The sequence below is a fragment of the Xiphophorus maculatus genome, chromosome 5, assembly GCF_002775205.1.
Source record: "Xiphophorus maculatus strain JP 163 A chromosome 5, X_maculatus-5.0-male, whole genome shotgun sequence".
Taxonomy (NCBI): domain Eukaryota; kingdom Metazoa; phylum Chordata; class Actinopteri; order Cyprinodontiformes; family Poeciliidae; genus Xiphophorus; species Xiphophorus maculatus.
The window spans coordinates 15,051,320-15,078,791 of record NC_036447.1 but is presented as its reverse complement, the minus strand read 5'-3'; the positions used below and the strand labels follow the sequence as shown (position 1 = coordinate 15,078,791).

The window sequence follows — 27,472 nt, the reverse complement described above, 5'->3', positions numbered from 1 at the left end:
TGGTACATTAGGTCATTCCACCCGGTCAAAACCTTACAAAATTACATCCGTAACAGGCTGCTCTGTTTTAATTTCCTTCTTCTTATTATATTATCATTTTCACACAAATTTCTTATTTCCAGAAGACACAATTTTGTGTGTGGAATATTAACACACATTGAGTTCAGTAAGATTAAATCCATTAATCAGTAATTAACTATGTTGTGTGTCCAAGCACAAAGACCATCTTTAAAAATGCCAACCTTCTTTCCGCAGATACATGGCCATCATCCACCCACTGAAGCCCCGTCTCTCAGCAAAGGTCACCATGGGAGTCATCGTCAGTATCTGGAGCATGGCAGTGGTACTGGCTTTCCCTCTGTGCTATTTCTCCACCACTCGAGCTCAACCGCACAGAACCATCTGCTATGTCGCCTGGCCTCGCATGGCAGATGACCACTTTATGTGAGGAAATATAATTTCAGAAAGATTATTTGTTTCTCTCCATGTAATTTTCAGAGGTTTATAGGTTTCCGCTTGAGCTATGGTGGTGGCTTTAACTCAGCCACCACCATAGGGATACCTGATATTTTTTTTAATCAAACTGGTAGAAAGAATGTAATTATATTACATATGATGATAACATATAACGCTATTAGTTTTTGACATTTGTCTTTTTCTTGTGAGAAAATGTTAAAATACAATCTTAATCAAAGGTTTGACTGAACAATATGCAACATTAATTAAAATTAAACACAAATATTTGGTGCACAGTCTTAAATTTATTGGTAATTTCTTTGCTTGATCCACACCAGAAGGATAGTTTTATGTTCAGTGGGAATCATTGTCTCGTCGGAAAGTCCATTTACTGTATGTCCAAGTTTCAACCATCTGGCTAATAATTTCAGGTGATGTTGAAGATTGTCATCTTTCTTAATTATCTTGCCATCTGTCTGCAATGCACCACTACCACTGATAGAAAACACACCTCGTCATGATGCTGCCACCATCACAATTAAGCATCAACTTTGCTGCTCAGCAAATGCTTCCTGTTCAAATAGCTTAACCATTGTATCCTCTGATAAATGTTTTTCTGAAAAGGTGTTTCACAACTCCTTCTGGGAAGCTGCAAATTTACTTGAAAGGGTTCTTTTTTTTCTGATGCCATCTAATTTAGAACTGCTTTGATGTTAAGCTTTCTTCACTACGACACTCATATTCTAACATCTTTCACTTTATGGTCAGCTTATACTTGGTGAATCATGGATTATTCTCATACTTTCTTTCTGAGGTTGATCGTTTTTGATAAAGTGGCATAAAGAAAATCATCAAAGCTAGTTTTAGAATAGCTGACCATGTTGGTATTAAGAATGGAAATGCTGTTATCAGAATCCCTACTCAAAATAATTTGTGCTCTATGCCTAAAAGCTGTGCCAGGAAACCTGGCAATTTAAATAAACTACAGAAATGATCAAGAACAGTGGTCAAATATCCATCTGCAATTATGCCAGAAGCTTCTCAGTGGATAAAAAATGTGTGATCAAGATGCCACTTGAAAAGGAACGTTCAATCCAGTGACGTGCAGTTAGGGGAGGCAAGTGAGGCAGAGCCTCACCTGTCATAATGGAAAAATATAATGATAAAATAGTTTATATTGCTATTTTCACCCTGTGGTTTGTACTGTAAAGTATTATTTTTTTATTTAGCTGGCATGTAAAGAATTGTCTTTTTGCCCTCCAACGTTGTCCGCATGCGCGAAATTTCAGGTGCAGTTGGTCTACATTTGTATATCTGATTATGATTAAGTCAGTGCCTCACCAGCTTTGCAGTGCCTCACCACACGTCACTGGTTCAATCAAATAACCGTGAGGGTTTATAGTCAAGATGAAGTCTTGTAAGCTTCTGATCAGGGCTGTAACAGGGCATTGTTAGGTGTGAGTGAATTACTGCTTAAAGTGGAACATAAAAAAAAAAAATCTAAGCCAGGAACAAAATTAATTCTGTCCCACCCGCCACGTACTCTTGGTGCTTGGCTTGCTAAATTGGATTGCAGATTTTGAAATGGGAGCTGAGTTCAAAAGGATTGTAACCACTCTGTAGCAGTGCCATCTGTGATTGCTCTACACTTAAACTGATTAGCCAGTACTTGCAAAGGATTAACCGCAATGTTTTAACATCAACATTTTTTATGTTCTCCTACACCCTGTGACATTTCCTTTCTTTCCCCTCAGGTATCATATCATAGTGACTGTGCTAGTATATGTGCTGCCCTTAGTGGTGATGGGCATCACTTACACCATCGTGGGGGTGACACTGTGGGGTAGTGAGATTCCTGGAGACTCATCTGACAATTATCATGGACAGCTCAGAGCTAAAAGGAAGGTAAGCAAGCTTAATGATGGTTTTTGCTTTTGGATGGAATTGAAGCATGTCTTGTGTTGCTTCAAACGGCAGCGCAACTGAAAGCTAAAATGATGCAAACGGGGAATAAACTGTGTTTATTTGCCTGTAACAGACTTTCAGGTAACCTGCTCTTCTAATCTTTAATCATAAAATGAGCTAAGATCAAGATATTTGGAAGCAGTACTTTGACATTTTGTCATGATTCAAGCATACCGAATAATTACAGGTCTCTGGACAATCCCTTAGGAATTTGCATTTAAGCTTATTTGTCTGAATGCATCTAGTGTGGCTGAAAGCATTCATTCTCCATTACCTTTTTTTGCAACATGTTTCATGAAAGTCAATCCTACAGATAAAGACATGAATACAAAACATCTTAGTAAAATTAAAGGTTAAACCTTAAGGCCCTATGTAAGCTTTTTGTTACGTCGTTAATTGTGTTAATATTTCTTATGTAAAAGCACTAAGATTTTATTAAAACTAAAAAAAATTACTGCACCAAGTATATTCTAGACTTTGATTGCTTCAGCTAAATTAAGCATACATCATCTCACGTCCTTTCAGGCGTATTAAAAAGAGCTGTAATTTAGTAGACTGTGCTAAAATATTTAACAATGCAGGCCACATTGACGAATGTTCCCACCTAAAAGTGCAAATGTTGGCTCTGGCACTTTATGGCAATCATAAATCTGTTGAAGAGGCAGGTATTGCTCTGTCAAAATTTCAGAGAACAAAAGCTTTAATTCAACAGACCCCAACTTATATGATTGTCATTTACTGTCGATGCAACTGGACAGGCCTGTCTTCAGGGTTTATGAGTTTGTCTGCATGTCTAGCACCTTCTCCTCTATCCTGAGGAGTCAGCATCTGCTTACAGACATGTCTTCATTCTGGAGCTGTTGGCAACTATTACAGAGAATAAACACATGTGAGAAAACTCTGGAGCCTGATTAGGATAACAAATAATCGTACTTTCAGCATCATTGTTGTACTCTCTCTTTAAAAGTCATTGTATGAAACCATGTTCTTTCATGTCTTCTATTAGATTAAAAACAACATATTTTTCTTTGGTTAGCTTAATCACATCTATTATTCATTAAATTTTAGGTGACATTATAAAGGACCCTGATTTGTGGCAATTATTAAAACTGAAAAACTTCAAAACAAATGTGTTAGTTTTGTGTCTTAAGGGGAATGTTTTAGGTGTGGTGAGAGAAAAATAAAGCTCATTAAGCTTCATGAATATTTGTAAATGACTAAGTCAGTTTATGGCGGAAGCATAGAAACGTTTGAAGAATGATTTATTTCAGCTGTGTGAATATATTAGTGACTGAACAAAATGTTCCATAGGTCCAACAAAGTCCTGTTTGTCACTCTCCTGACAGCGGCAGCATGACTCCCTTGGCCCCAATACTGAAGTCACAATAGGTGTTGGCATATTGCACCGCAAAATGGGATAATCCCCAAGAGTGTCTTAAGTCATCAGTCAGTTATGTTTATTTAATCAGATGTGATATCTAGGTGGTAATACATATATACTGTATATATATATAAAGTAACAGAACACCATATAGATATTCTGTTTTATCAATAGTTGCTTATGTGTTGATTTCAAAGTTCTTTTTATTTATCTCTGAACAAGAAATCTATTTATAAGCAGTTAAATAGCAACAGCTAACCATGTTTTACAAAAATAAACTGATTTATAGCATTCCACCCACTGAGGTCTGAGTGACGTTGTTTCATTTAATCCAAGATGTGCTTTAGCGCAGGAACATGAAATCATTTATTATATCATATGTGCTTCAGGCACCCCAAAGGACTAGCAGCAGCTCTGCACTCATATCTTGGTGGCTTTGCTGCTGTACCATACTGTTTCCATTTTCGGATGACTAGCCAGCAGTGCTCTTTACTCTTAATAAGTTTTTTTCTTACCTAATCTTGCTTGAACATCCCCACTACTTCATCCATGATCTGACTGCTGTGTGCTAAATCTTCATGATGCCTTTTATTCACTCCAGTTTACAATTATTGTACTATGATTTTGTGTTGGCCTGCCACAGAAAGCTGCTATAAAATATAATAAATGTCTCAAGGCACCATACAGAGTCTAAACTTTTATCACCCTATGCCCGCTTTATGTTCTGTGGGAATCGTTGCTTGTCTCCTCATGGTGTCCATTACGTTTTTAGAGAATGGTTCTCAGGGGACGTCTTGCTGAGAGACTGAGCAGATCAATAAGTGACAAGAAATTATTTTGTGCCTCGATGTGTGTGCTGCTCCTTGTAGAAAGGGTTTTGATTTAATTCCATTTTGTGTCAGCAGTATATGCCAAGTATAGGTAGACGTATAGGTCAGTAGTCAGGCTCTGAACAGAAGAGGCTTAAGAAAGAAGAAAACAGCAGTAGGCAATGCTGTCAAGTGTCAACAAATTAGGCATGTATTATTTTCTGGACTTACAGTGACGTAAATTAATTTGTAAAGAAAAATAAAATTCAATGACTGCTCAAGGCAATTTGTTTTATATAGTTAAGCAGTCAAAATGATTCATATTCTGGGTAACTGGCAATCTGTGTACTGTCTCATGGTTCAGATTCCTTCATTTATAACTGGTTTTTCTAATTATCTGTGCTATTTTGCCGATTTTTTTAAAATCATTGTGACTCATTTATTGGAGAACAGAACATGCATTGAAGAACATTAATCAAACTGTATCTTTTAAAGCCATTTTAAATAACATAGAACACGAGGTTAACATTCTGATGTTAACCTTCAGAACCTCCAGGGTTGTCTAATGCACTATTAGGGTGATTTTATCTTTTGCATCTCTCAAAAGATAAAATAATGTAAAAGAAATGTACATTTTTCAAACAATAAGTTCAGCTTTTCTTTGCATTTTATTGCATTTGGCATGTCAAAAGATATTTTTTGTTGTATCTCATTATTGATGATCAATTCAAATAATCTTAATTAGCATTATAACAACCAGACCTTTTTTAAAGTAATTTCTCACCAACATTTTGCCTGCTTCACTTCAATCTTGAAACGTTGGAAGGTCATTACCGTAACCCTCAGCTGCATCTACTGAATCTCTATTAAAGTCTGTACTTCTTTTGTTCCACTCTGAAATTTTACCTCTGAAATAAAAATTCAAATCCAAACTGAAGGAACATGACAATATAATGTTAAAAACTACCACTAAAACAGGCCCCAGTGTGAAAAATGTCAAACTGTAATATTTCTTCAAGTTGGCAATAGTTCAAAAAAAATTATAATTTTCTCAGCTATGACTTCTGGAAAACAAAAAGCCCTTTGCAAAGATGCTTAATAGAATAGTTTGTTTTGTGTAACACACTGTACTGTTTGACATTTCATTGTTTCACCATCTTAAAAATATAAATTTTGTATAAGGTTTCAGAGGACTAGTTTGTTTTTCTGGGTGTTCTTGTGTAATGACCTCTCAGTTTTATATGTGGTCTCTAAAGTTCATATATTCTTACCGTACAATGAGATTTACTAAGGAGGCATCACTGCAAACAAGAGGCGATAGAGCTTCACAATCAGAGCCTGATAGTAATGGAAAAAGCAGCCTGATGAAATCAGGTCAGCCGTTACTGACTTTGTGGAATAATATTGATCAGCTTTATTTCTCTGTTTAATACTTCTTTCAGGCATTCTGTTACTTTTTCTATGAATGTACTGTGATAATAATGAGCTGTGCCACAGAAAGTCTGTTTCACAAATAATTTTTTGTGACGAATAAGGGACTGTGGGGCTTCTTGTTTGGGAAGAGATCAGGTTAGGCAGATATATTTTCTGTTTGTGCCTCAGTTGCTCTGAAGCTCAGCAGTACACAGAAACAGCAGTGCTTTGGGCCAAGTACCAACATCGTTATCCTAACTAGTACACAGGAAAAACGCTAAAGATTAGTTCAGACAGCAAAATTTTGTGTGTTGGAAGTTTGCTAATGCTTAATGGAATCACCTTTGTTTCATCTGAATAATCTGTAATAAGTTGATCTTTTGTGATTAACTCAATGGCAAATAGTCATTTGATATAATTTCTGCAAAATTCCCTATAAGAATCTCCATTTTGGTGCAGCGGTCAGTCAGTGCATCACAAAATAGAAAAACTATCATTCTACCTTTAAAGTCCTTCAAGGCCAATGCAAATTGTCTGTCATCTATTTAGATTTTTTTTATTTGCAGTGTAACCAGATCAATTACTATATTAGCACAGTGATGTGTAGCATTGTGAGTTGGCAAGATTTATGCAACATACCCGATTTGAATCAACAAAACTTGTCGAAATGCTGATTAGAAAATTAAGCCATTAATTAACGGGAACACATCCAAGTAGGAGGGCTGGTAAACAAGGCTGCTGAAGAATCTTACATTTAAAGAACTGTCCATGGCTCCTACTATGGGAGGAGATTGTGCGGGTGAGAGGCTGTGGAGTTAAATTAAGCTATCAGCTGCACATGCAAACTTTTTAGATTACGTTCAACACTCGTGCTTACTGCATGTGCAATTTTTTTATGCTCTTGCAAAATTAGCACTTTTTATTAGGAATCAGACCCAAAGGGATTGTGTTTGCCAACTCCTTATATTGGCAGAGCAGAAGATCTGAGACTGTCTTTCATTGTGGATTGTGGCTGGATGATATCTTGGTTCAGGGGTGCCAGTGGATTTTTGTCTGGTTTTCTGGAGTTGTGTCTGCCCTGTCGCTAAGCTTCATTCCACCTGAGTTGTACTAAATCTAAAGAGAAAGTTTTGAATCTAGGTAAACTTGCTTGGCTCTCTTAGATACTTCTCTCTGCCCTGATGTACCTTAAGGCCTGCCTCAGTGGGAACACACCATTAAGCAGACCAACATCCCACCTGTGGATCTGATACACTTTTGACATATATATTTTTTACTTTTATAAAATAACATATGGACTTCATCAGTGACTATGAGTGATAATTAGAGACCATTAAATAGAAAAGGAAGAATACCTGTGGTATTGACAAAAGAATATTAGGCAACTAGAAAATTTCGGCAGAAATTTAGCCGGGGCCTGCCAAGGCGTGCCCGTCGGTTTGGGCCCGGCGTTGTCACGCTACAAATTGGCATCGATGCTAAAGAACGCTGCAACGTAATCAATAGCATGCTGAGAATCACAAGAACGTTAAGTAAGGCGGACGTGCACCATTCAGTATGATTTAAAATGTTGTCAAGGCTTTTATTTTGGAAGTTTTGTTAAACTTCATTTCAAAGGGCCAAACTAATCCCATACGTAATAGTCCTTGGGTTAAAATAGTTATATAATGCTCAAAACACAAGTAGTAGATGTAAAAATATTAAAGGCTTTTATTTTGAAATGTTTGTTAAGCTTCATTTCAAAGCGCCAAACTAATCCTATGTTTATCAGTGCTTTGGATGAAAAAGTCAAATAAAGCCAAAAAGAGCAATTACGTCATGTAAAAATATTCAAGGCTTTTATTTTGAAATTTTCAGTATGCTTCATTTCAAAGGGCCAAACTAATACCATGTGTAACAGTGCTTTGGATGAAAAAGTCAAATAAAGCCAAAAAGAGCAATTACATGATGTAAAAATATTCAAGGCTTTTATTTTGAAATTTGCAGGATTCTTCATTTCAAAGGGCCAAACTAATACCACGTGTAACAGTCATTGGATAAAATCAGTTATATAATGCTCAAAACACAAGTAGTTGATGTAAAAATATTCAAGGCTTTTATTTTGGAATTTTTGTTAAACTTCATTTCAAAGGGCCAACCTAATCCCATGAATAACAGTCATTGGATAAAATCAGTTATATAATGCTCAAAACACAAGTAGTTGATGTAAAAATATTCAAGGCTTTTATTTTGGAATTGTTGTTAAACTTCATTTCAAAGGGCCAAACTAATCCCATGTATAACAGTCATTGGGTTAAATCAGTTATATATTGCCCAACAGAGCAAATATCTGATTTAAAAATATTCAAGGCTTTTATTTTGAAATTATTATTATGCTTAATTTTAAAGTTCCAAACTAATCCCATGTGTAACAGTTACTGAGTTAAATCAGTTATATACAGCCCATAGCAGAAAGTAGTTGTAAAGGCCAGTTCAGTCCTGATCTGTTTCAACTGAGGGTTCCACTATAGATAGAACTACAGTGATGCGTATTTGTAGTCCTAACCAACAGCCAATAGCCTCTTGAGTTCCGTTGCTATGGTAAATAATGGTCTCAGCAGGGTGTGAACTGGTAGTGACAGAGCCTGAGACAGCCTAGAGAATCCTGTCGCATGACTTTGCTCTGAAGCACCGTGACAGAAAACCGTACGGTCTAGATAAATTTCGAAAACATTTTACCGGAGCAGACATGTGTATCAATGTGAGGACCGACTTTGATACCAATCGTGCGATATTTGTGGGCGTGATGGCGATTTCAAAATTATTTTGGGCTCAAAAAAATCTCTTCATTTCTCACTCTAGCCGAGATCTAAAGGCCCTGGCTCTCACTCTAATTTTCGGAAAAATGAGAAACTTTGGGTCGCTTAGAGACAAATTGTGGACAAACCGTAACTGGTATCGACGAGCCGTCTTCACTTTCGAAGAGATCACAGACGTATCTACAAAATGAAATTTGAATGGCATTTCTACGTGAATTCGTGACGACACAGAAAATCCTCAAAAATAGGGTATTTCTAGGATTTTTCCCATTGACTTATAATGGGGTTTTTTTCGTAGTTTTTTGCGAATTATGTCGCCACGTTAAGCCCAAATCCCACCAAAAGTAATAGCTCCAATGGCGTGAATTTTCTGCACGTTTTGATACCTCATTTGTAGGTGTGCACGCAGCGGTATGAGCCGCATTAACGGTTACGGATGAAAAATAAAGAATTGGGAGAATAGTAATAGGTTTCTGCCATTGCTTTGCATGGCAGGCCCCAAATATTACCACATAAGTGCCAGAATTTGTTCACTTTCTCACAATGCTGACAAATTCCACTTGCTTGGATTCATTTATTTTCCATGAAGCAATAGAAGCCTTCATCCTTTATTTATTCTCACTGATGTTGGATAAAAGAAAATCACTTTTGATTTAATCCACTCTGCCACCATCACTATGCCACAGGTGCTCTATTTTAAGCTCATGCCTGGGGCTCTGCAATGGAAATGTCATTTTAAGAAGGAGTAATAATGAACCGTCTTAAAACAGTTCTTTGAGGTGTTCTGCGTTTGAGCTTTTACTGCAAACATTTCTGATTGCCCATTACCTTCCTGATTAATTTTGCCTATGTTTGAGGGGATGGGTGGAATAGATTACATTCCTAAGAGGATTTTTTTTCTCATAAGAATTAAAATGCTAAGCCATCATGTGTGCCACTATCAAAGCAGGACTGACTGTAATGATACATTTCTTACTGACAGGTGTTAGTACATGTCTGTGATGAAGCATAGAACTGTATGAATGACCGGTGGCTAAGGGTTTTTTTTCTTTACAGGGAGGTTGATCAAAGTACACTAATGTGACAATATTATGAACTGCGATTGTTACATAACCAGCTATTCGCCGCACCAGAAATTACAAGAGGTGAAAATAAAATAAGCCGTATTTTAAACTTTAAGCACAACAGATTTTAGCAACAATGGTTGGATTTTTACTCTCAAATAAATCTGTCACTACATCATGCAGTGGCTTGCACATATGATTGGTGCGCCATGAAGCGAAGGTATTTGAATGGATAGCTTCATCCGTGTGGAGTAGTTATGCTGATGATTGCACAGGAAAAGCCCAGGATTTGGGTGAACTGAAAATTGTAGGCAGACTAACATGGTGGAGAGAGCGAACAGCCAGGCAGAATAGCTGCAGTGGCAGCGGTCCTGAACCCAAGAGATAAGAGTTCATTTTCAATCAAAAAAAGCACAAAAATGTTCACTGCACAGTTGAGCTCTACTGAGTCCAGTGTGATGCTCAACAGAGTTTAACGGCAATTTGGAGACGAGTGGTTAGAAATCCAAGGCAGATATCCTGCAGGGGCCAGGTAGATTGATAACCGCTGCTTCAGTATCTAAATACCACACCCCCACAACATCCCCGAGGAGCACAGCGGTGGACAGACAGACGACACAGGGGGAAGGAAAGCTGAAGGGATAGAAATTAGGAACCCTGGAAATAAACTGCTGTGACTGTGATAGTATTTCCTCCCCAACCTGGGGAAAGGCTCAATTCTGTGCAGTTCAGCTGAAGCAGCTTCAGAGAGTATGGAAGATATTCTAACCATATATCTAAATTCTTTTTTGTGTGTGTGTATTTTTTTTTTGTTTTTATCTTTTTGTAGGTAAATGCTGTATTCAAGCAAAAAAAAAAACTATTCTGACTATCACAATTCACTCAAAAATCACTTAAAACAAACTCTAAACTTTACCAGTGGGAGAGTCTGGAGATGAAACAAGATTAAGTAAAACTACCAGAACTCCAGGGTATCACAGTATTTGCACCAAGACCTAAAATATGACTTTGATTTTCTTTAATGAGAGAAGCAACAAATAATTTAACTGCTGCCAATATGATATAATGATTAATGTACAATTTGAAATGTAATCAATGAAACATTAATCAACAATCCGACGTGTAATGACGGCACTTGACAAAATGTAATTCTTCAATTGTTGACTCTACTACTACTTTGTATGTTTGTGTTTTAATGATATAAAGCACTTTGAAATGCTTTGTTGCAGAAAGGGGCTATACAAATAAAATGTACTAACATTCAGAAATGTTAATTCATTAAGCTATGATATCTATACCACTAGCTTTATGTGAAACATATAAATTGGTTTGTTTTGGTGAGTCACTTCAATATTTACATAGTTTCTCTGACATTATGTCAAGTAGATGGAAAATTTTAGCCGTTTTGAAACTTTTGTACACTTCACATGGATAACAGACCAACTCCTGGTGAAGGGTTTGTTGCTTCATCCAAAAGTTATTTCATACCATAGAAACAAACCATGTACTTTAAATATTTTGCCTTGCGGCTTTGCTCTCTATTAAACCTAATTCACAGAAAAGAGTAAAACTAGACTACTATTAAAGAGTGCCTGCCAGAAATCATGGCTCTTCGTCCTCTAAGGCGAAAAGGAGAGGCACTTTCTTGCTTGAAATTCACCCATAGCTCAAAAACCATCCTCAGTAATAATATGAACAATTTTTAAATCCACCACTGAAGTTTACTGATGCTTGCAGGTTTTCTACTGACTTGTATTGCTGGACTGACAGCTACTTTTCCAGGAAAATATTCCTTATTTCTGTGAAATGAAGCCAAACTTTACTAGAACAACAGGACCGTCCAGTCCAGTTTGATCCACTGAACATATTAGTTTAGTGTTTAGTGGATCAATAGGTGTTACAAAGAACATAAGATAGTCATTGTTGTTGTTAATTTTATTGCCGAGTGCTTTTACACGTCCGGTTAAACTGTAAATAAGGTAAGAAAAAACAAAACATCAATACTTAGTATTGCAGAATTCAATCAACACAAACTTAAACATAGATTTATTAGCTAGGCTTGACTAACCAGTTATAAGGCAGTTTATTCTTAGAACTCTTCGTCATATAATAAACATCGGCATTCAACTATCAGAGCAGCAAACACAGCTAGCATTGGGCTAATTAGCACTAGCAAATTCAGCAAGCTCACGCTTAGAACAGATAACAAAAAAACTCATCTCCCCACAGCTTACAGCATTAATATAACTCACCACGTTGGGCAACACTCATGAACGCCAGTAGAATATGATTTTTATTTTAGCTTCAGCTTGTTAGCTTCAGCTAACGGCAGTCTCGGTGTATTACTGGCCTGCCGTAAGTTTCTTCTCTTGTTTCACCTCCCCTCCACAACCAATGCAAAAACAACTACAGAGCCCCCTAGCGGAATGGGAGGAGTGAATCCAACAAATAGGCAATCATATAAAAGAAACTAATCAGAAATGCTTTAAAAGTGACTAATTCTAACAGTTACCAACGCCAATATAATGAATGTTAAATATATTTAGGTGGTTAAATAAAATAATAAATGAATAAAAAATAATAAATAAAAATGCTTTTTTGTTTTCTCAAAAACTAAAACAAATCCTGGTATTCTTAAATCAGTTGATGTTTCAGTAAATGTTATTTATACAGTGCTCCAAATTTTTTTGTGCAGTGATAAACTTATTAAATTTATTTGACTGCATGTCTCTCTTGTTTTAATCTCTGAGAGTTTAAAGATTTGGAACAGAAACGTTCCAAATGTTCCAAACTAATCGCCAGACCCATTTTGCTTCCATGTGAACTAATGGGTATTGATTTACTGCATTAATGAGGAAACTAGTGATGGGATTTTCGGCTCCTTTTCGAGATGCGGCTCTAGTGGCTCTTCTTACTGTGGTGAGCCGGCTCTTTCGGCTCCCAAACGGCTCCCCATATAAATTTTTGACATTATTAATTAATTAATAGCTTAAACCTAATTTTATAATATTTTGTTTCATTATTGACATTGTTAAGCACTTATGATGAGTAAAAATGCTGCATAACAATGCTATAGCAATACCGATGCGTGTGATGTCCGCATGTGGCTGTGCAGGTTGTTTGTCGAGCCTGCACGATAGGAAATGCTGACTTTGCACAGTCTGCACTGCCCTGGAGCTTGATGTAGCATTAAAATGAGTCCAAATCTTGCTCCGTTTTCTGTCACTCATTTATTTTCACCTATTCAGTTCTCACACTGACTCCCCTTCTTTCTGTGCTTCTTGACCGCTGAGTGAGTGTCTGTACATAAACACCTGCCGACGAACGCTATACAGCTTGGCCAATTGCCTGCCGTTTCCACAAAAAAAGTGGAGATAAACTTTTTTTTCCAGTGTTTTCCCGCCACATTATTAATTGAAACTATGTGTGATTGGTCAGATGTGGAGCACACGCTTGACATGAGGGCAGTGGACCAAGGGAAAAAAACTCTCCGCTGTAGCACTGGCAGAAGAGCAAAACGCGCAAGGAGAGGGAGAAGTGGGGAGAGACAGCGAGGCACCGCAGGACAAAAAAAAAACAATGTGGGGAAAAACTATCGGCTCTGGCACTTGCAGAGCACAAGTACAACGGCAGGGAGGCGGAGAGACAGCGATGTACTGTAGAAAAAAACCCGGCTCCCAAATAGGATCCTAAAACGGCTCCAATTGTGGAGCCGGTTCCAATCATTCACTTCAAAGAGCCGGCTCTTAGAGCCGGATCGTTCGCGACCAACACATCACTAGAGGAAACATCAATCTAGTAATGTGCCAAGCCTCCAGACTATACTCTAACCAAGTACAAAGTTAAGGCATTAAAAAACTCATTAGCATGTCAATGACATTAGTTTTTGTTTTTCTAAATTAGAGCTTCAGTAAAATGTTCCTTTATGTTCACAAATTTCATTCCCACTCCACCTTTCACTTTGCTTCCCTCCTCCCAGCAGTGACACTAAACTAATCTATTGCCGTGGTGAAAATGTCGTTTAAAGCTCTACTCAGCCATCCACACCATCATTTAGTTGTTGAAGGGAGGCAGATTGATAGAAAACAGAGACGTTTTATGTACATTTATACCTGCTAATTGTCTTAGATGATACTGGATGACTTTGACTGGTTCTGAACACAGGCTTGAGTATTTTAATCAGTATAAAATCATATTCTACACATTATAATCATATATTACACATTATACAGCCACACACTTTAGAGTATTTCGTTTTATAGGAGAGCAACACACAAAAAGGCACAGAATTCTATGGAAAGAAAACTGGACTAGATTTTCAAAACTAAAAAAGAAAAAGAATATATAAAGATGTGCGAGGCATATATGTGAATTCAGCTCCCTGAGTCATGACACCTTTTTCTGCTATTATAGCTGGAAGTCTTCTTGGTACTTCTCTACCAGCTTTACACATCAAGAGACAAATTTATTTTGCCCATTCTTTCTGGTAAAGTAGCTCCACCTCACTCTAAAGCTTAATGGAAACTCATTATAAAAGTATTACTACAGATTATCAGGGGTCATTCTGACAAAAAGAATTGCTTTGATTTAAACCGTATGTTTAGAGTTGCTAGCCTTCAGGAAAGTGACCACCCGCACAGTTTTGTTTTTTTCCGATATTGCCCTGTATTAAACTGCCTGCATCCTCCTACCGACCATGTAGTCGTCTCTGCCTGCTAAGGAAAAAAAGCAGACAGAGACGTCTCTGTCAGCAGATTCTCCCACTTGAGCTGTGGATCTCTGGAGCTCCAGCAGTACCATGGTTCTGCCATTTTATGTCATTTTCTGCTCTCAGGCTGATTCTCAAGTGTCACTGAACTATTTTATGCCATTCCCCCCCTCAAGCTTTGCACAAACAAACAACTCAAGTCCAGCTACTCAGTGAGGACCTTGACATTTAATACAAAAGTTCATACCATAGTCATTTCTACTTGCCTTTCTCATGCAGCAAATCTCAAATTTAGCTTATAACTGCACTTTCATCTTTCAAAGTGCAACTTTGAAAGATGGAATTGCATTAAGTAAATGCAATTCCAGATTGCATTTACTTAATGCAATCTGTGAAAAATATTTTTGCCTTCAATTCAGAAGCATAGATAGAATTAGATTGTTTTTTTTCACAGGTATTTCACCAAACACCATGTCACAGCGTGTCTGCGCCAGCCACTTATACTGAGAAAATTGGCATGAAAAAATATATTTTTTTTTAAATTACTAACTTGTAATTCAGTTTTGTTTCTTGTCTGTGCTCAGAGTGAACCTAATAGCTGGTGTTTTGTTGAAAGACTCTATTTCACATTTACATTTAGAAGATGTTGCTGTGAGACACCAGCATGAGTGCAAGCTATAACCCTGGGCGACAGAGGCTTTCCTAATTTTCAGAGGATTTTGTTTACAAACAAAAGTGTCCTAGTGTTTTTACTCATTTAGAATAAGCCTCATTAAGGTGAGGCTCATTTCCTCGTTACGAAGAACACACCAATTAAATAAAGAACTGGAGTAAAGATAAACTAATTAAAATAAATGGTGAATTTCCTTTTCAATAGAAATAGTGGCACCGGTGCATTTAATCTGTGGAAGGAAAGGATAGATGCCAATTGGAGTAATACGATTTTTATTACTCAGAGAAAGAATTTGCTCTGAGCTCAGTTATTAATTCTCAGGTTTTCTAGTAATGTGAGAGGTTTACGCTCCTAGACCATGACTGCCTTTTGCAAAGCTGAAATTATCTAATTATAGTAAATATGTTTGATATTCATAAAAAATATCTGTTAACTGTGAATGCTTATAATTATACAGAAGGCTTTAAAGAACCTAAAACGGAAGACAAGATTGATATAAAAAATCTCATCTTCAGTTTTGTACCCAAGGATACAAAACACTTTATTGCTTTCATTAGTTTTTTCCAGATTCCACTTAGGCTAAAATTTTCCTTTGATTATTGCTTTTAACTTCATTGTATTTCAATACATACAGAAAGACCTTGAGCCACATACAATTTGCCTTCTCCATGAAGTCATATAGTGTCTTGGTTCATGTTTTCTTATTTTCGCTTGATGCTGAAAGCTATGCCATGTTCCAATAAATTAAATGGACAAATTTAATCTCAGAGAGGCCTGTTTTTGGAAGTTTCTCCTGTGAGGCAATGCCATTTCAGAATCATTTAGCTTAATTAGGCTTTCTGTTCTCTAAATGCCAGAAAAACGAGACACATTTATAAACTGTAAGTTTGCTAAGCCTTTAAACAATTTGGAAAAGCCCAAATGATTATGTCATGGCTTTGTAAGCTTAGATGGAGGTACACACGATGCATGTAGGCAGCACCTCAACCCCATCATTAGAAGGACAGATTTTCAGAAGTGCCTCAATCTTTTTATGGCCTGATGTCTTTAGGGAAAAAATACATTTTCTCTACTCATTGATCACTTCTGCACCTGCTGTGTCGGTTGCTGAAGTGAGTTACAGTCATCAAAATACATGCAAATTGTTCATATTTGCTGGACGTCATGGGCTTTGCATCCATTTACTTAATGCAATCTGTGTTGTGAATGCAGTGTGTGTGATTATTTTCAAAAAATGGACATATAGTAGCATAAGTTCTCCACCTAACGTAAAGCTTTTCCCACAGAGATATACATGCTTAGAGTTTGGACAGTAACTTGCAGGTTTAACTGTAGTTTGTCACTTTCTCTAGACACTTCACTTTCTTGAATTTTTTTTTGTCTCTGTTAAGCTCATTGCAAAAATATTATGGATATGTCACTGATCAAACTTCAGCTTTGAATAATTGTATATTTAAGTTTATTTTTTTACATAATTCTATCATCAGATGTTTTACAGCACCTCATCCTATGCTTTTTAAAGATACTTTATCACATCTGAAGTCCCTGGCTGGTTTAGTGGGACAGAGAGGGCGTTTCGGGTTAGTAGCTATTGGGACATTCACACTTGTCATTGAAGTCACGTGTCACTGACCCACCTGCTCATCCTGTGGGTCGTATGGGTCATTGACACCCATGAATTGTTTACCTATCCAGCCAACATGTGAAATATATTTTGTCACGTTTCAAGGTGTGAATACTGCTGGGAAACAGAGGGGGAGCTACATTAAGCATTGAATGGATGTTTCAATCTCCACAAGATTACCAGGCTTTTCCCAATGATAAATTACTTCCTTGCCTGCTCAGTTAAAGCATTTGTCTTTTTTTTTTTTTCCTCACATGAAGCGAGGCCTTGAGAAAATAATTCTGTTATTTTATGTGCCTCTGCATTAGCAGTTAAGCATCATCAATCTAAAGGTCAGGGCATTCCTTCCATTCTGTAGGCACCATGAGATAAGTAAGTGAAATGCATTACCTTATGAGAACTTCATGAAGTCTATTACAGGATAGCCAAAACCTGCATAAAATATTTCCAACAACAGTACACTGATTCTATTGCCCTTTAGCCTATATGTGACTAATTTGGTGTTATTGTTCATTTAGGAGGCCTATTTGTGCCCAGGCTTTGGCTTCTTGGCAGATTTCTTGAGGTGTCGTTTCAATATTTCCAAATAATGTTCTTTTTGTCTTGGTGCAATCTATTTTGGGAAGTGTGCCAGCCCCTCCTTCAGCAAAACAGAACAAGATTAAGTATGGCATAGAGTTTAAATCGGGCCCAAAAAATCCAACCTGACGCAACACTGTGTCCAAGCCCGATCCAACAGGACTACTTAATTCTAATCAAAGGCGAAAGTCTTAAGTAAACTAAACAGGAAAGAAAAGTGCCACATTTGCTCACTTCTGTTTGAAGTGACCAGGGCCAAATTCAGGGTTCAGGTCGCTTGGTCTATAAATCTACACTCTAGACTGAGAAGCTTCTCCTTTCATCCTTTAAATGTAGAAATGGCTAAACAGTTTGTTAATATTACAGTTGATAATATTGCTGTAACTGTAACACTAGCAAAGCTCCTGCTTTGCTGTGTTACAGAGACCAGAGGCGGTCACTGGTCACACTTGCTGATGGTTTGATTTCTGGGTAGCATCCCATAATTCTCATAAAGACCAAAACACTTTCATTATGTCCAGATACATAAACCTATAGTTTATGTGTCTGTGAAAGGGTAATGACCTCTTCATTATGACCATGTTTTCTAGCATTGTTTTCTATGAATCCACCCCAAAGTTTTAAATGACACAAACTCATGAACTTGGTTAAACTGTTCAAATTCTAACAATTAGGAGAAGCGGTTGTCTAAAGAGAGCAATAAAAGAAATTTAGGCACTTAACAGTATAAATGCTTTAGTAATGAAGTAATTATCCCTGTTCATCATTCCTGAGTGTGAGTGTCTAATTATTAGCTTTTAAATATTAAACTTCATGAATTAGTCTGAGCTGAAGTCTATCAAATGAGACGTGAAGGATCCTCAAATTCAGCATTGCCATGACCTCAATGACTGACAACCTACACCAACATATTGCTTTGACATTTCCTTTTTTTTCTTTGTACAATTTATCGTCACTGGCTTTAGGATTCATAAAACATGAACATAGTAAAAGAATGTTTGACACTGGCCCTCTGGGTTATGCTCCACAGTATGTAAATTTCTTTTTATTTGTTTGCCGCCCATCTTTTATTCTCTGTGCTCTGACTGAACTCATTTCATCTGAATTTAAGGACCAATTTAATCACAAGATCAAGGAAGCACTCTGAAGAGGCACAGAAATATATTCAGAGGATCCTACACTTGCAAAGCAAATTAGTGCATGAAAGTAAAGTGGAAAAAAATTATACATGGTTTTCAAAATTTTTTAGAAATAAAATTCTGAAGTGTGTCTATAACCACATTTTGCTTAAGTCTTTGAACGTGTCTCCATCAGCATTTGTGCATCTAGGGACACATTTTTTTGGTGATTGTTCTTTGGAAAAAAGCTCAAGTTCAGTCACATTTTAAAGAGAAAAACTGTGAGCATTAATATCGCCAAATGTTTTCTAAGAGGCCAAGGCACTTCTTGTTGATTAACATGCTTTGGTCTATTCCTTTCCATCATAGCTTCGGCTTTATGATTAGTGTTATTATCCTGCTGGAAAGTCGACCTCCACCTCGGTCTCAAGCATGGCAGAGGTTCTCCCACCAACATTTTTAAATATGAGCATGATGTGTTCAAGGTTGTTAGTTATCCATCACACAAACTGGTACGACCACAGCGATGCCTTCGACATGCCATCAAACCTTAAATAGGACTTCTGATGCCTTTTTTGTTGCCACTATTATATAAACGATTTGTGGAATGTGGATCTGTGCAGCTTCTCAAGAGTGCCAAGTGCTTCTTGGCTGCTTCTCTGTAAATAAATATCTACTTGTGCTGCCTGTCAGTTTAGGTAGATGGCCATATCTTCTTAAGATTGCAGCTGTGCCACACTTTTTTCATTTTTAAAAAGAGAATGGCAAAACATCAATGTTAGGATATTAGTTTATGAGCTAATGTTGCTTCAAGCTTCTGCACAACTTTTTCCTCTACTGTCCACTGAACCATGAAGCTGCTGTGACACAAATATTGTCATATCTTTGTGCCAACAAGACTCTGCTAGAACTCTCTATAAGTCAGGGGTCTTAAACTCTGATCCTTGTGGACCAGTGAACTGCAGCTGTTAGATGTGGCACTGCTTCAACTCACTCGCATCAAATAATCAAATCTGTATGTGTGTCGATGGTGAGGAGGAGGCAGTTCGGCCATTTGAATCAGGTGGGTTGGACCTGAGACACATTTAAACACCGGAGTTTGATACCCCGGCCATAAAGAATATTAGAGACTTCTTGCAAACTACTTTCAAGAACAAGTCATGGTGATTTATCTAATGGCCACCATTTTAAATTTGAATGTTTAAACCATTAAACAGTTCACATTGAAATAACTGACCTCCTTAGTAGATATAAGTAACAAATTTTTGTTAAGTACATTGTTTACCAGACTGGTATCATCTCACACAAAATAGTGTAGTTCTCTATCAACATGTGTTGGCAGATTTATTTGACCTTTCTGACCATCTCTCTGTATGTCTAAAATATTTTAAGTATTGTTCGTACTGTAGATATGGGAAAGGTTTTTGCAAACAGCTATGAAAACATAGATGCTACTTGAATGGGCTCAAATCTTTTCAATTTTGAATAGTGGAAAAGAGAAACAGTTCTGTGTCAAATCGTAGTTATACTGAAGGGAACAGCATTCTGTGCATTTCTAATTAAAAGTTCCCTAAAAATGCTGATCAGCTTGAAAAAAATATATTACATTTATTTTATAGAATTTGTTGGGGTGCTTTTAGCTGTGACACTGATAATTTTATAGAAGCAAACTAAATCATTTATAATCTAATGTACGATTATCTTAAAACCTAATAAATGTTCCCAAATGAGGTGTTTTTTTGTGTGTGTAAGAGAGGTAAAGGCACTATATTTACTTTTAATATCTCCCCCCTTAGGACAGATTTCATAATTAGTGAAGCAGCTTCTGCAAGTTAATTAAACTGACTAAATGTAAAGTACCAGTAGAGCTCAGTTTTCAGAAAAGGACTTGAAGCCAATTTTTATGTCTCCATCACCCATGAACTCCTCCCCTTTGTCATGTGGACTATTGCCTCTTAAATACATTAGTATTTCACAGCTGAAGTGACAGCACTACAGTCCTGAACAATCGTTTGCTTTCCTTTGACTGAATAGACCACGTTTCCTGACGAAAGGCACATCTTGCTGTGAAATTGAAATGCTGGTGATTGCTTGATGAAATTTGAAGTCGCTCATAAAATGAAGGCAGAGTTTCATCTTATAGGGTTTTCTAATTTCTGATAGCACATGTTGTGCTTCTTTGTCTTTGGTAGCTTCATTAATTGGAAAAACTACTTCCTTTGTCGAGAACAATAAAGTAGATGAATTCATTTCAATTTAACTGTGTAATAAAAAAAATATTGAACTGCTACATGTCACACTATTCAGGAACAAGTAAATTGTGGGTTTTCTGTCTCAACCTTATATGTGACTTGAGGCAGTAGATCGAAATCTGATTTTATATCCTTTAGATTGTAACACTGTAATTCTGAGAGCCAGCTCTACAGGAAATTAAACAGGCCTGAACAAGGCCTTGATCTTATTATAATCTCTGTACTTCCTTTTTAGCTGTACAAACACACAGAAGGAGAATGTTGAATGCTTCAGACAGTTTAGGCCATTGCATGAAAAAAGATGTAAGAAATAATAAAGAGTAACAAAGTGGTAAAATACTGATCTGATCAATTAGAAGTTGATCTGAGAGCGTTGTTCAGTTTAATAGGGACTTCAGAACTGTGTAGTTTTTAAACTTATGAGAATGATTGTTTTCAGAAAAGCAGGAGAAAGTAGTGGAACAAGTCCCATACACTATACTTGTGAAATAAATAGAAGCTAAAACACATTCAACTCTGCCAGAGAACAAAACATCAACCAGTTCAATCAGATAAATAGAGGTAATGGCAAAATATGTGTATAAGTAAGTGCCTTGAGTCCTTAAGCATTATATCAATTTAGCTCATAAAAAAGAATGAACAAACCTAAGCTTTCTCTTCTGCAGAGAGGGATGAACCAACAGGATTCACATCTTTTTTCTCTTCTACTCTCTCCATAAAAATGTCATGGTTTTCATCTTAGAGGTCGACAGGTGCAATCGTTTGTAAAACCATTCAGACACCTTGAACATTCTCCCATTTTGTCACATTAAAACCACAACTGTAAGTGTGTATTATTGTGATTTTGTGTTAGACCAACATAAAATATTGATTACACATTTTAAAAATAAAAAAATAGAAATCTGACAACCATGACTTAAATCTTAAAACCCGTATATAAAATTGAGTGAATCCAATTCTTTCTGGAATTCTCTGAATTAGTAAATTATGTGATTCATTTATTTTCAACATACATCCAGCTCTTCTGTGAAAGGCTTGTCACAAATTTCGTTTGAACATTGGTGATCAAACGAAATCATAAATATAAAGATACACAGCAGACAAGTCAGGAGTAAAGTTGTGGATAAGCTTAAAGCACGGAGAGGCTATAAAACAATATCATACAGTCCAAACATGTCACAGAGCAGTGTTAAACCTTTTTTTCTTTTTTAAAAGTTAGGAAGAACTTCAAAATTTTCAAGACATGACTGTCCACCTTTACTAAAGGCCTGGTGAGGAGAGCTTTAATTAGATAAAAATCAGAGGTTTCCTATTAAGTTTCATTAAAAGCTGTGTATTCTTTACAGTAACCTTTACATTGTTTGTTCATATAATTTCCTTCCAAAATCAAAACTCTTCTTCTGCTGCTTTTTCTTCTTCTTGTCTAGAAACCTATGCTGAATATAGTTTTTGTCAGTTTGCAACACCAAACTTCAGTTCAGGTCAAAATAAATTGTTTCTGACCATAGTTGATTAAGAACCTTAGTTGTTGTCACATTTGCAAAACTCCAGAATTCAAACCTCTTGCATGGCAACAGTATTGACCATCTTGTTGTAAGAGTTGGCTGCATACAGTGTTTCAAAATAGCTTTTGAGATTTACATATGTCCTCTGTTTTACATTTGGCTTATATGCTTACTACATAAATTATATTTTATCTACTGTACAAATTGATGTCTTTAAAAACTGCAGTTTGCACTAGTATCTTATTTATGTAATTTATCTTGATTATGAGTTAGTCTATGGCTTCTTTACCTCTTGAGACATATTTAGACATTTTTTGTATGCTCTGTGGTTAGTGAAAAGATGATTTTCTTTAAGCTCAAGACAAATTGGAATTGCCTTAGATAAACAAAAAAGATGAACAGAGGTTTTCTTTTCATTGAGGAAATAATAAATCCTAGACAGCTGAGTTTATGTTGAAACATGTAAAAGCTCCCCATTTTGCATTGAAGGATGTGATAGAGCACATTCAACTCCACTGTTTGGCTGTACCAGTTCACAGAAAGCAAGGTGGTTTTGTAGCTGACACTTGGTATTTTTAAAAGGCCGACGGCAGATGACCTGAGCGAACTGGAAAAGCATGGATGAGTGCTTCAGATAAACACTATGTTGGGACAGAACATTCTCAAAAATGAGTTGTAGCTTTATTAGCTAGTAAAAGATAAATAAAGGTTAGCTGGTGAAGGTTTTTTATGTATCACTTTTTTCACGTTTTGTAAACCAATTATTTGCCAATATTTTATTTCACAACACACACAATGCAATAGAACCAAAGCTCTTTTCACACTATTAAATATAATCAGCACAAAAAGCAACATCTTTTTTGTCAAGCTGGTTTTGTTTGGTAATTCCCACATACCAAAATGAGGTGATTCAATCCTATGTGGTTACACAGAACAATCTGCCATCGTAGAATCAGCTGGATGCCAACAGTACTGTTCATTAGACTGCAGCACATACTGTTTCCTTTTTTACACACCCACTGTGAATGCCTCTGTTGCCAGCTTAGATGTGTTTTTAATGGTAGTTCAGCTTCCACCTGTCATTTTACCTCAATACGTCCACACAACACCTTGATGAAAGCATGTCAGCCCTTGTGTTGGGGGCAATAAGTGAAAGGGGCCTGAAGTTGGTGCTGTAATTCTGTGGGATTGCCTGAATGCAAAAGCACCACTGGGGACCTCAAATCTATATCCTAGTTAAGGCCTTGGGTTTATCAATCAGGTATTCAGGCTCAGACTGAAAATGTTTTGACTTGTCTTTCTCCTGCTGGCAGACTTTTAAATGTTAGGGCATTTCAGTCTGTGATCTGAATAGAAAGCAGAGAAAATTCACATTAGTTTATGTGGCCTATTGGTTTCGCACAAGGCTGATCCATTTATTTTGGGTGCCATAATTAGCATCTTTCATCTTGGGGAAATCTTAAAAAGAAAAACTTTTCTCATAACTAAATCTCAAAATTAGCTGCATAAATATCAGGAATTATAATTTGAGCATGAAATCCATGTCTATTTGAAGACTGTACACTAATGTACAGACCATTAGTGACCAAGTTGAAACCTGCAGAAATTCAGATATTAGGACAATAAACAATGATGGCTTCGATTTCTTTCACATGTATGTAACCACATCAGAGAGGAAAATTCCCCTTTAATAGGGAGAATTTATATATATATATATATATACATATATATCCCCAACAGCACCTAGCTCAGTATGAATACCGATCAGCCACAACCAACTAGGGCTTAAACAAGACATAGCATAGACACAAAAATAAGGAACACAGAAGTACAGACCTAGGAGTACTTTCTGTGAAAAAAGTAAAATAAATAAATAACTGCAATAGCAGTTGTTTAAGGCTTCGCTTAGGAAAAAAACTTAGCAAATAAACTCTAAGCCTGTTTTCAAGTGTATAGGATGAAAAAGCAAAAGTTTAGTCATGGTTAAACAATGACATATGTATTTGTGCATATGTATTAATTAGTTTTATTTTGTAACCAGGTTGCTGTGTATTGCAGACTTCTGCCCAGGTTCCTCTTGAAAATAAGATCTAGATCTCAATGGGGTTTACCTGGTTAAATAAAGGAAACAAAAAAAATGAAGACAGGGCCAAACGCATTATCCATAGAAGGAGAACATTAAGTGTTCTCCTTCTTAAGAACACTTAATGTGGCTCATCTGAGGGTCCTCTCCAGAAAGGTGTCACAACTACACAAAATGTCAGGCCTGATGTGGCTTAAGAAAAAACAAAGAACTTAATCTTAACAAACTTGATTTTTCCCAGTAACAGAAATTGGAGCTACACGTACCAAAACGGCACATGTCCGTTAAAATATACAGATGTGTATTTCTGTGAAAGTTCACTGCAAATGCTGTAAAAAAAGTGGGGTGAGCTGTCAACCTAAAATCTTTGATCCCTTTCCCCATAACATTGGATTATATTGTCCTGAGTGCTTCTATTTTATGTCCACACAAAAAAACTAAATAAAATACCATTTTATGACTCTCATGGAGCCACACAGTGCAGTTTACAACATGACTTGTGTTAAACCATAAACCTTTTTGAAACCTTCACTCAAAACAAAGACCACTGTTTAGATTTCAAAGTAGGCTGCTTTGTCTCTAGTGGTTCCTCTACAAGAATCCCTGCTGAGCACTTCTGAGAACCAGCCTGCGTCACGAGAACCGCATTCCCATGCAGCGCTTCGAGACAATCCGTGACTGATCTTTACAGGCACATTTGTCAAAAAAAAGTAGACTTAATCCAAACTGTTCATAGGCATAGTGAAGGTGAATTAGAATCAAGTAGTGATGAAAATGAGAAGCTGCAAGAGCTCTTGTCAGGAGGATGTCGGCCTGATAAGGATGAGAGAATCCTTAAAATCAGGATGAGGGCAGTGAGGATTAAAGTAGAGAAACGTGCATCTTTAGCATATTAAATAGTGATGGTATAGAATAAATTGCTTATGTTTATATGTTTTTGCTCTGTACCTGTGGAAGATCTGAAAATTCAGGACAAATTTTCAGAAGGTGAATTGTTGCATTTAGCGAGATCTAATTTCATCTGAATCTACCAGGACAGATATTAGTATTAAGTATTATGTCCACGGGGGCAACTGATGCTGTCATGTTAACACACAAGCAGCACTGCAGTAGTGGGTCTGTTTTGCATCTGACTAGTTGTCTAGAAGGACCTGGCACATTGTGTACTTAAATAAATAATTAACAACACTGTCCAAACATTTTCTGTTATATTTTACTTCAGCGTACAAAATGGATTATAATAACATCTGAGGTAAAGGGGAAAGAAAAGCTTAAAAGAGGAGTACAGCATTTGTTGAGTGCCCAAAGCTTCCCATTCTGTAAGTGTCTTCCACCGCTGCCATCAACTGTTTTATCTGACACAATGTAGACTGTGTCACTAAGGTAAAATTCTGTCAGCATGGGATTTTTGTAATGAGAAATCGATCTCTAAAAAGAGTTTTGTGTTGTTTGAGTCCTTGTCTGACAAACAGGAATGAGGTTCTCATATTTACTGACTGCAGACAGCTACCCTGTTATGGTGGGACAAATAAATTAAGCAAAGATTAAATAAACTAAACAAACATAATAATTTACAAAATAATTTTTTTCTGGTTTTTTACAATCGTCCAAGTGATGGCCAAAATGATAAACTGATGGACTTTGAGAGATGCACATGAACCATTTTTCATTTGTAACTTTTATAGGCATGCAGAATACTGTGTATGTTCCTCACTGCTGCCCTTTGTTTCTGTTACAGGTGGTAAAGATGATGATCATTGTGGTGGTGACTTTTGCCCTCTGCTGGTTGCCGTATCATCTCTACTTCATAGCAACCGGTCTCAATAAACGTCTGATGAAGTGGAAATACATCCAGCAGGTTTACCTGTCAGTGCTGTGGCTAGCCATGAGCTCCACCATGTATAATCCTGTTATCTACTGCTGCCTCAACAGCAGGTGGGTTCCCATAAGATATTTCAAGGTTTATAACTTAAGCTTCAACTCAGCTTCAACTTTTAACACTTTATTTTTCAGGAAAATTACATGTTACTATGGAACATGGGCTGAATAAACTACAGTGTCTCATAAAAGCATTTCTTATGTCCCTTCCTCAATCTTGAAAGTGTTTTGTAGGGATTTAATTGGACAAAGTAAAGCATAATAGTTAACGGAAAAGTTAAAGAAGTACAATTACTTTTGCAAAGCACTTTAAAGTCTTACCAAGAAAGCTACATGCCTCCAGTATCAGTAAACAATTTAAGCTTCAATATTATTGAAGAAATGCCTCAAAAATGCACATCAAACAGATTTTGTTTTGTGCTTCAGCTTCTGCAGCTTCACCTTCTTGTATAGTCAACAATTATTCCCTTCTCCTTGTCTGGTCCCAGGTTTCGAACAGGCTTCAAGAGGGCATTTCGCTGGTGCCCCTTCATCAAGGCATCCAGCTACGACGAGCTGGAATTACGTTCAATACGACTGCACCAAACGCGCCAGAGTAGCATGTACACGCTGACGCGGATGGATACCACCATGGTTGTGGTCTATGACCCTGCTGAAGGCAACGGCGGAGCAGGAGGAAGCGAGCACTCCCTGCCTGTCAGGAAGAGAAGCTACGTTACCTCACGCCAGTCGGAGATCATTGCCTCCAGTGGCACTGGTGTAGGATCACAAAATGGGGTCGCACCGAAAGCCGAAATTGAGGAATTTTCTTGAAGAGCACATTTGCTGAGATTCACATAAAAACCTAATATATATATATATATATATATATATATATATATATATATATATATATATATATATATATAAATGTTTGTGTGTGTACGTAAAGAACTTTAAGCAGCATAGGCTGTTCAAAAACCGGCACATGCTGCAGTAGCTTGGCTCAGACACTGCAGTATGTCTAGGATTAAAAGTGGACTCTTGTAGAGAGGCTGTGCAAACCATAATCATCTGCCTACTTTCTCAGCCTGACATGCAGTTCTGACTGCATATTTACATAGCCACTGTTGTTCAAATGTTAGTTTAAAAATCTCACAGTAGCTGATTAAGGAAGTTTTAATTGA

The 27,472-nt window shown here is 36.9% G+C and overlaps 1 protein-coding gene across 1 annotated transcript in view; it reads left to right on the top strand.

The window, feature by feature from the left end:
• tacr3 (tachykinin receptor 3) overlaps positions 1-27,136 on the top strand; it is a 32,528-nt gene extending 5,392 nt beyond the window's left edge. Inside the window, exons 2-5 of the mRNA XM_005807189.2 lie at positions 256-444; positions 2,211-2,361; positions 26,167-26,363; positions 26,795-27,136. Coding sequence (XP_005807246.1) covers positions 256-444; positions 2,211-2,361; positions 26,167-26,363; positions 26,795-27,119 — 862 coding nt within the window. The 3' untranslated portion in view covers positions 27,120-27,136. The remainder of the gene's footprint in view (positions 1-255; positions 445-2,210; positions 2,362-26,166; positions 26,364-26,794) is intronic.
• Positions 27,137-27,472: the final 336 nt, after the last annotated feature.